Source organism: Nicotiana attenuata, unplaced genomic scaffold (assembly GCF_001879085.1).
Source record: "Nicotiana attenuata strain UT unplaced genomic scaffold, NIATTr2, whole genome shotgun sequence".
Taxonomy (NCBI): Eukaryota; Viridiplantae; Streptophyta; class Magnoliopsida; order Solanales; family Solanaceae; genus Nicotiana; species Nicotiana attenuata.
This window is the reverse complement of record NW_017671912.1, coordinates 98,759-113,827: the sequence shown is the minus strand read 5'-3', so window position 1 is coordinate 113,827 and position 15,069 is coordinate 98,759. Positions and strand designations below refer to the sequence as shown.

General features: G+C 40.9%; 1 protein-coding gene across 1 annotated transcript in view; it reads right to left on the bottom strand.

Annotated features, from left to right (window-relative positions):
- Positions 1 to 2,109: 2,109 nt before the first annotated feature.
- LOC109210860 (mediator of RNA polymerase II transcription subunit 23-like) overlaps positions 2,110 to 15,069 on the bottom strand; it is a 22,461-nt gene continuing 9,501 nt past the window's right edge. Inside the window, exon 4 of the mRNA XM_019374336.1 lies at positions 2,110 to 2,318. Within this exon, the coding sequence (XP_019229881.1) occupies positions 2,295 to 2,318 (24 nt within the window). The 3' untranslated portion in view covers positions 2,110 to 2,294. The remainder of the gene's footprint in view (positions 2,319 to 15,069) is intronic.

Below are 15,069 nucleotides of genomic sequence, written 5' to 3'. Positions count from 1 at the left end.
GCTAATGGCGAGTGTGTCTACATGGGTAACTCCACTACAGCTGGAGTTATAGGTAAAGGAAAAATTCTCCTAAAGTTAACTTCTGGAAAAACCTTAGCCTTGAACAATGTTCTGTATGTACCCTCCCTTTGTAGAAACTTAGTTTCTGGTGTGCTTCTCAACAAAGCAGGTCTTAAACTTATTTTTGAATCTGATAAAGTTTTTATTTCTCGTGGAGGAGACTTTGTTGGGAAGGGTTACCTTAGTGGGGGTTTATTTATAGTGAACATCGCTCAAGAGATTACTAATAATGCTAGTACTTTCAATTCTTCTTATATTGCTGAGTCTATTGATTTGTGGCATGATAGACTAAGTCATGTTAATAATGTTTTTGTTAAAAGACTTAGAAAAATGGAATTAATTCCTGCGGTTAATGTTGATAATTTCTCTAAGTTTCCTGTTTGTGTAGAAGCAAAACATACCAAAAAGCCTTGTAAGAATGTAACTAGTAAAAAAATAGAATTGCTTGAACTAGTACATTCAGACTTAGCAGATTTTAAGAACACTGTTAGTAAGGGTGGAAAGAAATACTACATCACCTTTGTAAATGACTTTTCTAGATACACTAAGATATATCTTCTTAAGTCAAAAGATGAGGCTGAAAGCATGTGTCACACCTCCTTTTTCCTACACCCCGGAAGGGTATATAGGGAGTTTTTCCAATTTAAGTGACAATCGAAACGGGATTATTTATATTAAAATCAGAGTCGCCACTTGGGATAGTTTATTGGTGTCCCAAGTCACCGGTTTGAAATACCGAATAGAGGAAGTTTGACTCTATTTACGGTCTGCGAACACAGAAATCCAGGTAAGAAATTCTGTTAACCCGGGAGAAGGTGTTAGGCATTTCCGGGTTCCGTGATTTTAGCACGGTCGCTCAATTGTTAATATTGGCCTATTTATCTGGTTTTAAAACACTTTTAAACCTATGTGCATTTTTTAACTTTATCACCGCTTTTATTTGTTCAAAGAATTAATTCAAGGTTATTTAAAACACATCGCAAACCACGCTACATGAAATGCACCCGTGATTCACGGCACGTTCTATTTAACCTTGTTGGAAATTATAACCGTGTCATATGAAAAGTACCCCCGGGTTTTAATAGTAGTAGCCATGATAATTATATGATTAACGCGCCTGAAGCAAACTACGAAGTTCATTTTTAATGTCTAAGTTATAACATTTGTGAGGGCCATAGGTATTTTAATTTGCTTATGGCACGCCTCAAATTTCTTTCTTCAAGGGTGATTTCTTGATCTTGTCTTATGAGGGCCATAAATTATAGGTCTTGTTTGATATGGCACACCTCAATTCGTTTTTAAAAGAAATGATACTAAATTAGGCCTAATGGACACTAAGGCTTGCAAGATACAAAATGCTAATTGCTATCAAGAAAGCTAAGAGTCCCTATTGGGGACTTGGGCTGAAATTAAATCCAAAGGGGACGGGCGGATGAAAAGAACAACCCAATTGACTCAGCCATCTCAATTGGGCCAGCATTGAGCCCAGTTCTGAAATTTCCCAACACTCCAACTCATACTAAACGGATTAACAACATGCTTAAAGAAATCAACCAACAAAATCGATTTAATCTTTGAATTTAACTTAGAACAAACAACTAAATAGACAGCAGGGTCCAAAGAGGGAGCTTTCGATTGGGCTATCTTTGATGGACCAATTCTAGGCCCAATTGAGACTCAGATCTCTTTTAATCACCTCCAGCCCAGAACACTTCGTTGGATCCTAATGAGACCCAACTTACTATTGACCCATACACAACATGGTATATAAAATTCTGGAAAAAAATAAAATAAAAAAAGCAAGGCATTTACACGACCTTTATCACACAAATGGAGTCATAATTTTTACCCTGCAGTATTAAGGAAATAACTCTCAAATGCAATGTTACATGTTCAGAGATTTGAGTAGACATGCAGTAGCTATAGGGTAACATGGAATCATTTTGGAGTTTGTGTATGAACTAAACTCACTCTTAACAATCATATGAACATAGCCTACAAACTTGAATAAAGTCTCAAATAATTACAGTCCGTGGTACATCACACTGATTTGTATGAAAGGGCCACTTCCAACCTTAATAAAATGATTAAGCTATAAACTAATATGGTTCTTAAACATGCTTAACAAATAGCAACAAACGTCTGACAAAAGAAGGAGATCAAACACATATTAAACTAAATATGTTCTGAAATTTCCACTTCAAATCAAGCATGTTGTTCTTCAGCTTTACATTTCACAAAAAGCCCACGAGGAGTACCTGGATACAGGCAATCAAAGCAAAGGAGTAAATCTTGAGCTCGATAAAGGACAAAAGAAGCAGCAGGAACAACAGACAAAATGCAACAGCAATAATCAATGTTAGCTTCAAATTAAGTCATTTCCTTTACTCCAAAATCACCAGAAATCGAATGGAGAGTTTCCCTCAAACTTTTGTGAAGAAGAAAAGAGTGAAAGGTTGAAAACAAGCACCAATATTTTCAGAAAAAGGTTTCAGCCGTTTGCTCTTTTTTGGGTCTCTAATCTCTGCCTAAAAATGCAGGAAATGAGCCTTTGATAGCCAGATTCTAGGGCAGCAAACTTAATTTTTATTCATTCAATGCCCTCCCCTCTTCAATTTCCTTTTGTTCAATTCCAACCCTGAATTTTAAACCTGTTTGCTGAACTGCCCAATTCCCACCTTCCTGGCAGCTTCCTAGGCAGTTAGCCAAGATTCCTCCTATTCAATTCCCCTAACTACCCCTCAGAAGGCTTAATAATTACTTCAACTTACCATACATTTGAACCAATCCGTCCAAATGTCTTTGGGCTTCTGCACCAATGAACTTCAACAAGCTCTTTGGGCTTCTTGCACTAGCAAGCCCAAGTTCAAGTCTAAGCAAATGAATTCACAAGAAAGTCCAAACTAACCCAATTCTGAATCCTACTAACATCAGATCTTCTAACGGAGCAGAATAAAAGGGAAGAAGTAAAAGGAAAGAAGAAAATTAACAAGTGCTAACAAAGAGTTTAACTGTGCTTCTTAACCTATTATTACCAAATTAATCGACTGAAAAACCTATGATTTCTAAACCCAACTGAGATGAAGAGGAATAGAAGTATACCGGCTAGATCGATGGTTCAACGGTGATGGCATCCGGCGTGAAGAATCTCAACCCCATGGTGTGAACTGTAACATTGAGCACTAGCCGGAATTTCTTCAATGGCTTGTGCTCTTTGTCACAGTCCCCATCACCAGTCAAGAACGAAGAAGAAACAAAAATAGAGGCCCATCGGAGATTGTTGACCAGGCTCGGCCACTATGCACAAAACGAACTTTCAGCCAATTGGCTTTTCACTCGAAGCTGGTCGATTCACACATGTTCAACACCAAGAAGTGGCTAGCTTGGGCGGAAATCAAAAAAAAAAGGGCGAAGAAGATTTTATTGCTATATTAGATCTTTGCTTCGGAGAGGACGAGTGGTTTGGGGGAGGAAACAAGGGTGGATTTGGAATTGAGGGGCAAAGGTGGTTATATGGTCAAGATTTGAGGGGGTTTGGAGAGCAACCACCGCCGCTAGCGATTTCCGGTGGGCGGCGGATGGTGGTGAGAGATGAGGGTGAAAGAGAAGATAGAACAGGGGTCCTAGGTTATTTTAGGGACGTTTGGACACTTTTAAACGAAATGGGAAAAACCTTCACGGCCATTGGATGAGAGAACATCGAGGGGTCAGGATTAAACGGACTGGTTTTAACTCAATACGACGTAGTTTGACTCAGTACTACGTCATTTTAGCTGTCTCAAGGCCTGAAGAGTTTGGGCCGGGCATGGGGTGGACTGGGCGAAAAATTTGGGCTGATTCTAACTTTGGCCAAATCCCAAAACCAAATTGACCCTTTTCCAATTCTTTCTTTTCCTTTGTTTTCTTTTCCCTTTTTAATCAATTGAATTCCTAAATTAAATTCGTAAACTAAATTAATTTACAAAATTAAGCTAATTATATAATATAATATTTACAAAAATTAATTACTCCTAAATTGAAAGAGGAAATTTCTAATTTAAAATTAAAAGGTTAAATTTACAAAAGTAAGCCATTTTTGTGATTTTCATTTTTTAATGAACTAAATAATTAACTAATTAGTCCTAAAAATATGAAAATGACACCTAAATGCAATGCATGGTATTTTTGGCATTTTCATGATTTTAACAAAAATAAACATGCACAGAAATGCAAATAATTAGCACAAATCCCCACAAAATCCTATAAAATTGTTGGAAAAAAAAACGGAAAAAATTGTTTTTCTTGTATTTTATGGGAGTAATTCACATAGGGCAAAAATCACGTGCTCACAGCTGCCCCTCTTTGCTCGGAAACACGAAGAGTTTTCGTGCAAAGATAAAGTGAGCGGATACGAGCGATTTTTGCCCGTTCGAATACTCCGTGGGAAGCATTTTTGAAAGATTTGACCGCACCTTGCTTCCGAGGTTGCCTACATATCCTTGGCTATAAAGGAATCAGGTCAGTGTAGTTCGAGAAGTTTCGGTAGCTGGGACTACCAGGAAGCTGTGATTTCGCTGTTGCTGCTGCTGCTTCTGCTTGCTGAACTCCTTATTACACCAAGACAAAATAAAAGAAACTAGACTAAGCTATGATCTATGAATTACAAGAATCCTATCTTCACTTCTTCAAACTTGATCTTGCAGTTTCTGCTGCTCTGTTGACTTGTACTCTCCCGGTGAGATTCCTTAGTTGCTGCCTTGAATTGTATTCTGAAGTGAATTCCCTTATCATCCAGGTAGGCGCCTGATTGCCAATACTCGAACTGTCTTCCTTCGAAACTTGGACTGCCTTCTCCTTGTTCCCCAGTTGGGCGCCTGATCACCAACATTTGAATTATCTTCCTTTCCTCCGAAACTTGACTTGTTTTCCCTTTGTTTTCCAGGTGGGCGCCTGATTGCTGAACTTGAACCGTCTTCCTTTGAACATTGCTGCTTTCCCTTTGTTCTCCAGGTGGGCGCCTGATTTCCAACACTTGCACTGCTTTTCCTCGAAACTTGACTTGTTTTCCCTTTGTTTTCCAGGTGGGCGCCTGATTGCTGAACTTGAACCGTCTTCCTTTGAACATTGCTGCTTTCCCTTTTTTCTCCAGGTGGGCGCCTGATTACCAATATTTGAATTGTGTTCCTCGAAACTTGACTTTTTTTCCCTTTGTTTTCCAGGTGGGCTCCTGATTGCTGTCTTCATTTGAACATTGCTGCTTTCCCTTTGTTCTCCATGTGGGTGACTGATTACCAATATTTGCACTGTTTTTCCTTGAGACTTGAACTGTTTCCCTTTGTTCTCCAGGTGGGCTCCCGATTGCTGTCTTCATTTGAACATCGCTGCTTTCCGTTTGTTCTCCAGGTGGGTGCCTGATTACCAACATTTGCACTGTTTTTCCTTGAGACTTGAACTGTTTCCATTTGTTCTCCAGGTGGGCTCCTGATTACTGTCTTCCTTTGAACATTGCTGCTTTTCCTTTGTTCTCCAGGTGGGTGCCTGATTACCAACATTTGCACTGTTTTTCCTTGAGACTTGAACTGTTTCCCTTTGTTCTCCAGGTGGGCTCCTGATTGCTGTCTTCCTTTGAACATTGTTGCTTTCCCTTTGTTCTCCAGGTGGGTGCCTGATTACCAGCATTTACACTGTTTTTCCTTGAGACATGAACTGTTTCCCTTTGTTCTCCAGGTGGGCTCCTGATTGCTCGAACATGAACTGCTTTCTATTCTCGAAACTTGTGTTGTTTTCCCTTGTTCTTCGGGTGGGCACCTAATTTCAACAAAACAGACAAAACGAAGAAATTTTCCTGCCCCAGTTTGATATTTGGAACATCTGTGAGTGTTAACTGATTCTTGTTATCAAAATAAATTCTAAACTAAATTCCTTTATCCTGATAATTTCAAACCAAGCTTCATCTCAAGGGTGAAAAACTTAAATGCCAAATTACACTTCCCAAAAGTAGACCTCTCGTCAGACCTTGTCATTTGCGAGGGCCTCAAAACTTACTAAATCCTGTTATCCAGGAGGGTACTGGCACTTCTGCCGAGCCTGTCTGGCGCTTGCTTTCCTTATGGAGGGTTTCTCCAAAACAAACGAAATTTTTTGCCCCTATTTCAATCAAAGAAAACTTGTGAGTTTAAACATGGTGGTTGGTTTGCGGCCTTGACTTTGAGGGCGATTGCTCCTTCACTTCCCATGATAACTTTGATTTCAACTTGAAAGACCTTGCTTGTTTATTGACTGACCACTTTCTCTGTCACCCTTATCACAGAAAATACCTCTGATTAGTTCAAACCCAAGCCCTCTATCTGTTGCATTGTGCTCATGAATTGACATATACCGAACCTTTGTGTTTCACATGAATCCCAAAGCACGTCAATTGCCACCCACTTAGTGCGCTTGCTGTTCTTTCCTAAGGTATGCCACTGGCCGTGGCCTTGAGGTCTATTGCTCCTTCACTTTCCATGATAACTTTGATTTCCACTTGGAAGACCTTGCTTGTTATTGGTTATACCACTTTCTCTGTCAACCTTATCACAGAAAATACCTTTAATCCGTTCAAACCCAACAACCTCTAACTGTTGCATTGTTCATGAATTGTCATATACCGAACCTTTGTATTTCACGAATCCCAAAGCGCGTTGATTGTTACCAACTCAGTGCACATACTGCTCTTTCTTGACTTATACCACTCTGATGCACTAGCCAGATTCTGCTTTGTGCAATTGAAAAGCTGGTAGCATATTTTGAAGTCATTACTCACTTGTTTTGACCAAACTGACTCAAGAAGAGGAAGTAAACAAAACAAAAGAAACAGAGTAAAGGACAATGGAAAGAGATGATTCCCAACAAGAAAACTACAAGTAGATACTTATCAAATGTGGATACCAACTCTAATGACCATGACACACATTTTTGGATTAATGGCCTAATCTGTCAAGAAAGTCTAATGTTCAACTCTTGTTGTACCTCTTCGGCGTGAAACTGGGCTTCAATGCTCCGATCATCCTAGCTGATTCACGATCCTTATTCGAGTTGTGGTGCCCGAAGGGTTTTCACCATCAAGCCTCTCTCATTTTATTCTTTCTCTCAACTCACCGTCTCCTTTTGGTGCCTGTGAAGGTTTTCACCAATAAGACTCTCTCATTTTGTTCTTTTCTTTTTATTTCCTCTGATTCCGCAGATGACAAGGCATTACCCATAGTAAAACATCATATGCTCCTGGCATGTCTAAACTCAGCACTCTCAAAGATTATCCGGAAGGTCTTTTTTTTTTTGGACTGTAATGTGGCTTTTGGACAGGGTTAGAAAGAAAGGACATCATAAAGGCTCAAAACAACTTGAATGGATTTAGAGTTACAACTTTTGGAATCAGATCTTTTGCAAAACCGCAACTTCTTCCCCAGTTTCTTTGCCTGGGGACTTTTGAATTTTATTTTGATGGGACCGAACCGTGAGGCTACCTACGTATCCTTAAAAGGAATCAGGTCAAACGTAGTTCATGTAACTACTTTTTGTTACTATTTGCCTTTTTCTTTTCCATTTTCTTCCTTTTCCTTTTTTCTTTTCTCTTTTTTTTTCCTTTTGATTTTTTGGAATGAACTTTCTAAAACAAACCTATGGGGACATGAACATTTTTTCTTTTATGACTCTAACTTTATTCCAAAAGAGGGGAGGTCAAAGAAATCAGCACAAGCTCAAAGGGGTGTCAAAGGGTAGAAAGTGTTTGGATAGCTTAAAGAGGGCCTCCCAATCTCTAAGAATACCAAGTATAGCACCTGCAACTTGAAGATGAAAAATGAAGATCATGCATAGCATTTCTTTTGCAGCATCGGCATTGGTATCACAGATATGCCTTCCACCTTTCTTTAGTGCCTTGTCAAGTACAGAGATCTTCTTGGGTGATTTCTTCTTCAAAATGGATGTGCTCCGTCAGTTTGGAGCAAACTCCCTTGGCTTTAGGTTGTAACTTAAGATGCACTTGAACTCAAAGTTGCTTACTTCGAATTGTTCAGGGCGTACTCTCTCAAGGCAAATTCTTGTCATCCTATTAACTTCCCAAACTATCTGCCCCAGTTCCACACAGTTCGGGCTTTAAATGATCTCAAAATGTCCAAATCTGTACTTATTCCCTCAAATGTCCCTATCATCTTCAAAATTATTTCATTGCTTCACGATTAAACTAACTTTTAAGACCAGGCTGAGAATTACGTATGCATGCCATGTCACTAGAGTCAGCAGGAAAAGAACTACAAAAGGAAAAGAGAACTACACAAACAAAATGATTAGAAATAACAGAAAACAAGAGATTGCATTTAACAGACGGTGAAAGGGTTTGAACAACAAGACAAGCAGAATAAACTTGGGTACAACCCTGGAACAAACCTAGATAACACTAAATGAGTTATTACGACTAAAGGAACTAGGCAAAATAAAAGGATAGAAGAGTTTGAGTCACAAGACAATATCCGGATTACAACCGTGAAAATAACCCGAACAACTGAAATGACACCAAAATAAACCACCAAGACTCCTCCCCGGCTAGCCAAGAGATGGAGCGTCTTTCCAATTACCAAGCACGAAATCCTAGCCACTGAGTTCCGCAGCAACATTACTAGGACCTTCACAAGTCTCTGTCATATTGACTTTAGCAAATTGCGTTTGGGTCCCTTTTGCCGGCTCGATCTTAAGATCAACCTCTGATAGTGCTGAAAGCTTTGCAGCACGTGGACCTCCGAGGATCTCGGAAGAATTCTCATATTCTTTTTCAAAACAAATCATACCCACAAAATGCGTCTCATTATGAATAGGCGATGGACTTTGGCTAGTATCTGCTGCATTTGGATTTTGCACGGTAATGTCACCTGCATCAATAAGCTTCTGGACTGCTCCTTTCAGATGCCAACACTTTTCTATGTCATGCCCCGGGGCATTAGAGCAATATGCGCACCTTTGAGAAAAATCAAAATTCTTTGGAAGAGGGTTTGACATTTTTATCTGAATCGGCTTCAACATGTCCAATTGCCTCAGCCTTTGGAACAGACTGACATATGATTCACCAATAGGAGTGAAAGAATTTTTTTGCTGCTGCCTTCTCATTTTGTACTCTCGCCTCGGTTGAAACCTTTTGCGGGTAGGTGGTTGATACGCTTGAGGAGGCGGGTAAGATATTTGCGGAAATGGTGCAGGCCATCGCAGGTCTCGTGGGTGTGGAGCATATGGCGGTGCATTGTAGATAGGGTACTGGGAAGGTGAGGTATGACTTTGGGGATTTTGTGGAGAGAAATAGCATTGGGGAGAAATATTGGGAGCACGAGGATATCCATGGGGTCGCTGTTGAGCGGGAATGCCCACTGGATCCTGTCGTTGGCGGGGCTCAGCAACATTTTTTCTATCAATGGGAGGACTGTCCCGAGCAACTTGTTCGTTCCATCTGAACCAAAACTCCCTAAAATCTTCCTCCGGTTTCTTTTCCATATTAGATAGGGAGGAGCGGTGTAGGGTAATGTCTATATTGTATTGTAAGTGTCGAATAAAATCTTGATCCATGTCATGCCATGTAGGCCACTTACTGACATCTTGACGTGTATGCCATCATATGGCTTCCCCAGTCAGGCTTTCGCTGAAATACGCCATCAGCAACTCATCTTTCCCGCCAACGCTTCTCATTTCACTACAATTACCCCTCAGATGGGCTACTGGATCTCCACGCCCATCATACAAATTAAACTTTGGCATCTTAAACCCCGCGGGCAGACGAACATCGGGGAACATGTTAATCTGATTTCCCATCCCCTGCATGCTCCTTAAGGACTATTCTATACCTTTCAGCTTCCTGGATATCTCATCTTGCCCTTCTTTTCCTGTGACTTTTTCATTTTCAGCATGAGGCTCATTCCGAGGGCTCTGCTTGTATGAGTCAGGAACCTTGTGGGCAACCTGTGAGGGGTAATATTGGGCATCATGAGCTTTGAGTGGGTCATTATTGGGGATAATGGATATGACAGGGGGGCAATTTTGGGGAAAGGTAATTGGAGGACGAGTGATGGAGCTACTAGGGTGGTTGGGAAAGCTGTGATAAGCGGGTGGATCTGGAGAGTATGGGGGATCATCTGGCACTATGACCGGAGTTTAGGTAAGGGTAGCATCTAAGAAGCTAGGTGGTGGCGGGGGTGGTGCCTTTCCAGTCATCCAAGCCTGGTACATGTCCGCCATGTGTTGTCTTAACATCCTTACCTTTTCAACCAACCCATTGCCCTATTCAACCAATTGCTTTTGGGCACCAGTATCAACCGACTCGATTCTGTTACCGTCTGCCATTGCCTTTCGACCTTGTGTTGTAGGGAAGAGTTACCACTTTAAGAAACACAAACCAACCACTTTTCTGCTATGAAGAATGAGGTCATCACATTAGCGTTAGGGCATTTAACATAAGATAATCTCACTCTATGTGCAATGCACCTAGACACAGTTAGCGGTTCTAAAATGACTTCGAGGGTACGAAGGTCAATTGACATCATCCCAATTTCAATCCTCTCTTTTCTTTGCTTTTCTAGCACTTGCTTGCTCATTTTCCTTCCTCTTTTTGCTTCTGCGGCCCATCTTTCGCATATGCGGCGCCACATCTGCGGTCCTCAATCCGCAGGTGCGGAAATACCAGAAGCAGCACAATCTGCAGCTGCAACAATTCTTCAAACTCCCCGTCAACCATCCGAAATCACCCCGAGCCCCCCCGGGACCTCAACCAAAAGCACAAACATATCCCATAACCTCATTCAAACTTGTACCAATCTTCAAAACACCTAAAACAACATCAAAACGACCAAAGCACATCGAATTTAAGCCTAAGGTTCTAAAATATTCCGCATTCCGCTTTTGATCAAAAAGTATACCAAACCACGTCCGAATGACCTGAAATTTTGCACACACATCCCAAATGACATAACAAAGCTACTACAACTTCCGAAATTCCATTCCGACCCCTATATCAAAATCTCACCTATCAACCGAAATATGCCTAAAACTCAATTCCGCCAATTCAAGCCTAAATCTACTTCGGACCTCCAAATATGGCTTTTATCCCAAAATATAATAATATCAATCGAGTAGCTATCAAATACACAGTAAAAAAGTCATTTGGGATGGACTAAGTCACAATCCCCAACGGTGCACGACCCCACGCTCGTCATCTAGCATGTGTGTCACCTCGACATAGCCGAACGCTGTGAAATTCCGGGGTTTCATACCCTCAGGACAGCATTTAAAATCATTACTCACCTCAATCCGGCCCGAAATCTAGCTTGCAATGCCTTTGCCCTTCGAATCGATCTCAGGATGCTCTGAATCTACCAAAATCAGAACGTAACCATTAATTTATGCTAAAGGGACGAAGCCCACTCGAAAATAATCGAAAAGCATCACAAAATCCGAAATTAACCGAAACCCGACCCCCGGGCTCACATCTCGAAATTCGATAAAATTTACGTCATTAGATTACTTATCTCCCCACGAGTTCGTACATATAAAAAGTTCCAAAATCCGACCACAAATGGTCCTCCCAAACCTCAATCAACGGCCTAGGTTTCTAAGCCCTAGTTTCTCAAACTTTACCTTTAATTACAGCTCTAGTCCATGTATTAATACCATAAAAACGAGTTTTCATAATCCAAAACCTTACCTCAATGACGTCTCCTTGATTTCTCTCTTCAAAATCGCCCAAAGCTCCAAAATTTTGTGTTAAAAGTGAGTAAACCTTCTGAAAATCGCGAAGGAACTAATTTATATTTTCTGTCCAGACATTTCCGCGTCTGCGGTCATTTCACCACATCTGCAGTACCGCTTTTGCAATTCTTGATCCGCTTCTGCAAAAATCACTTAAGCTTCCCATTATCCGCATCTGCGGTTCCACACCCGCATCTACGACATCGCAGATGCGGTCCTCCTAGCCGCTTCTGCGGTTTCCTGACAAACGCACCTCTGGCCGCTTCTGCGGCCCATCTTTCGCATATGCGGCGCCACATCTACAGTCCTCAATTCGCAGGTGCGGAAATACCAGAAGCAGCACAATCTGCAGCTGCAACAATTCTTCAAACTCCACGTCAACCATCCGAAATCACCCCGAGGCCCCCAGGACCTCAACCAAAAGCACAAACATATCCCATAACCTCATTACCAATCTTCAAAACACCTAAAACAACATCAAAGCCACCAAAACGCATCGAATTCAAGCCTAAGGTTCTAATCTTCCGCATTCCGCTTTTGATCAAAAAGTATACCAAACCACGTTCGAATGACCTGAAATTTTGCACACACATCCCAAATGACATAAAGAAGCTACTGCAACTTCCGAAATTCCATTCCGACTCCGATATCAAAATCTGACATAACGAAGCTACTGCAACTTCCGAAATTCCATTCCGACTCCGATATCAAAATCTCACCTATCAACCGGAACCTCCAAAACGCATTTCAATCACGCTCCTAAGTCTCAAATCATCTCCCGAAGCCATCCGAACCATTGGAACTCACATCCGAGCCCTCTAACACATAAGTCAACATCCGGTTGACTTTTTCCAACTTAAGCCTTCTTAAAAGAGACTAAGTGTCTCAAACCTTCTCAAAACCTTTCCGAACCCGAGCCAACCAACCCGATCACATATAGACCCAATAAATAAAGCAAGTAGAGGCAGAAATGGGGAAAACGGAGCAGTAACTCATGAGACGACCGACCGGGTCGTCACATTCCCTCCCTCTTAAACAAACGTTCGTCCTCGAACGAGTCAAGAAACGTACCTGAAGCCTAAAACAGGTGAGGATATCTGCTCCGCATCTCCTACTCGGTCTCCCAAGTAGCCTCCTCCACGGGCCGACCTCTCCATTGCACTTTCACTTAAGCTGTATCTTTTGATCTCAACTTTCGAATCAGACGCTCCAAAATAGCTGTTGGCTCCACATCATAAGTCAGATCACCCTCCAACTGAACCGTGCTGAAATCCAGAACATGAGACGGATCCCCAACATACTTCCGGAGCATAGAAACATGGAATACTGGGTGAACACCCGACAGGCTGGGTGGCAAAGCAAGCTCATAAGCCACCTCCATGTTATTATTGATTATTGATGTTGGACTCTGACTATCTTCCGAGCTCGTCACTGCTTTGAACTTGAGGTTAGGTTCATTACTTATTAAGTACATGGGTCGGTTGTACTCATACTACACTTCTGCACCTTGCGTGCAGATATTGGAGTTGATGTTGTGTATGGCGGGAGCTTGCATTGAAGATGTACATGCGTTCTGGTCATAGCTGCCACTTGTCCTTGGTAGCTTTAGATTTGCATATCTGTTTATGTATATTTCGGACAAATGATGTATTTGTTTCGTACCAGCTCTGTAAATTGTATGTCTTAAAAGCTCATGATTTGTACTACCAATCCTTGAGATTTTGTACAGAAGTTTTACTCATTGGCTCTTATTATTCTCATTTGAGTTGTGTCGAATGTTATTTGGCTTACCTATCGGGTTGGGTTAGGTGCCATCACGATTCACGACTAGATGGATTTTGGGTCGTGACACTAACACTTGTAATTTTCTCTCTTATTGTCAAAAGTAAAGAGACTTCCTCTCTTATTCAAGGCAAAATGAACAAGAATGAGATATGATTGTTGACCCAGCAATTCTCTGTAGAAGTGCAATGTCCCTCTCTGGGTACTGCAACTCCATAACTTTCGTGCTCTTACCACAAAATTCGTCTTTCTGTCATACTCGGAAAGGAAAAGATAGAAGTTAACTTGTTTCAATATGTCAGAGGATAGCTCATAGTTGCTTCTACCACAGTAGCATGAACCAAAGCAACAGGTATTTAATCCACTTTCTATAAAAGGAAAGACACATTCCAATCATTAGGAGAAAGAACCACTTAGAGTTATAGACTTGAAATAATTAACAAAGTCACCACCTACCTTGTTAACCTATGGTTGGACATGTAAGATGCTAGAGGAGCAGAAAACTTAAAAGGTGTTTATGTCAACAGCAATAAGAACCAATGTTCCAGAATAGTGTTATGGGACACCTTGAGATCATAATATTGTACATCTTCAGACGTTAAACCAGATAGGCCTGCTTTATGAATTGTCTTGGATGATACAAAAGAATGAGATTCGTGACTGGTAGGCTTGGAATCTCATACTAATCAAATGCTGCTGAAATTATTCATTTTTAGTAAATGAGTATACTTTGATTTCGTAGAAAACCAGAGCTAGAACTTCTGTTCGCCCTTCATTTAGTTCTTCTCCCCAGTTTTTAATTGTTGAAGATAGCTCCAATAGCCCAAACATAAGAAGATTGGAATTTAGCAATTCCCTATGACAAATTACAGTTCGATCAGCTGGACAGAGAATTCTTTTATGAATTGTCTTGGATGATACAGAGGAATGAGATTCCTGACCGGTAGGCTTGGAATCTCATACTAATCAAATGCTGCTGAAATTATTCATTTTTAGTAAATGAGTATACTTTGATTTCGTAGAAAACCAGAGCTAGAACTTTTGTTCGCACTTCATTTAGTTCTTCTCCCCAGTTTTTAATTGTTGAAGATAGCTCCAATAGCCCAAACATAAGAAGGTTGGAATTTAGCAATTCCCTATCACAAATTACAGTTCGATCAGCTAGACAGACAGTAAAACATCATAGCCAAAGAGAAGATTGTTGAGTCCCACATCGACAATGAATGGGATGTGTGGTATCCTTATATGGACTTGGGCAATCCTCACCTCTTGAGCTAGCTTTTGGGATTGAGTTAGGCCCAATGTCCATTTGACATGGTATCTAGAGCCTGTGTGAGATTCTGTCAGTAGCCGATAGGAGTACTCCAACAAACATATAGATACTCTATTACCAATTTGCCCGTTTTTTGCGTTTTGAAAGGTCAAAAATATTTTCGAAACTTTGGTATCGCCTATTGATGAAGGATTTTGAGGAACCCCTTGAAAGGC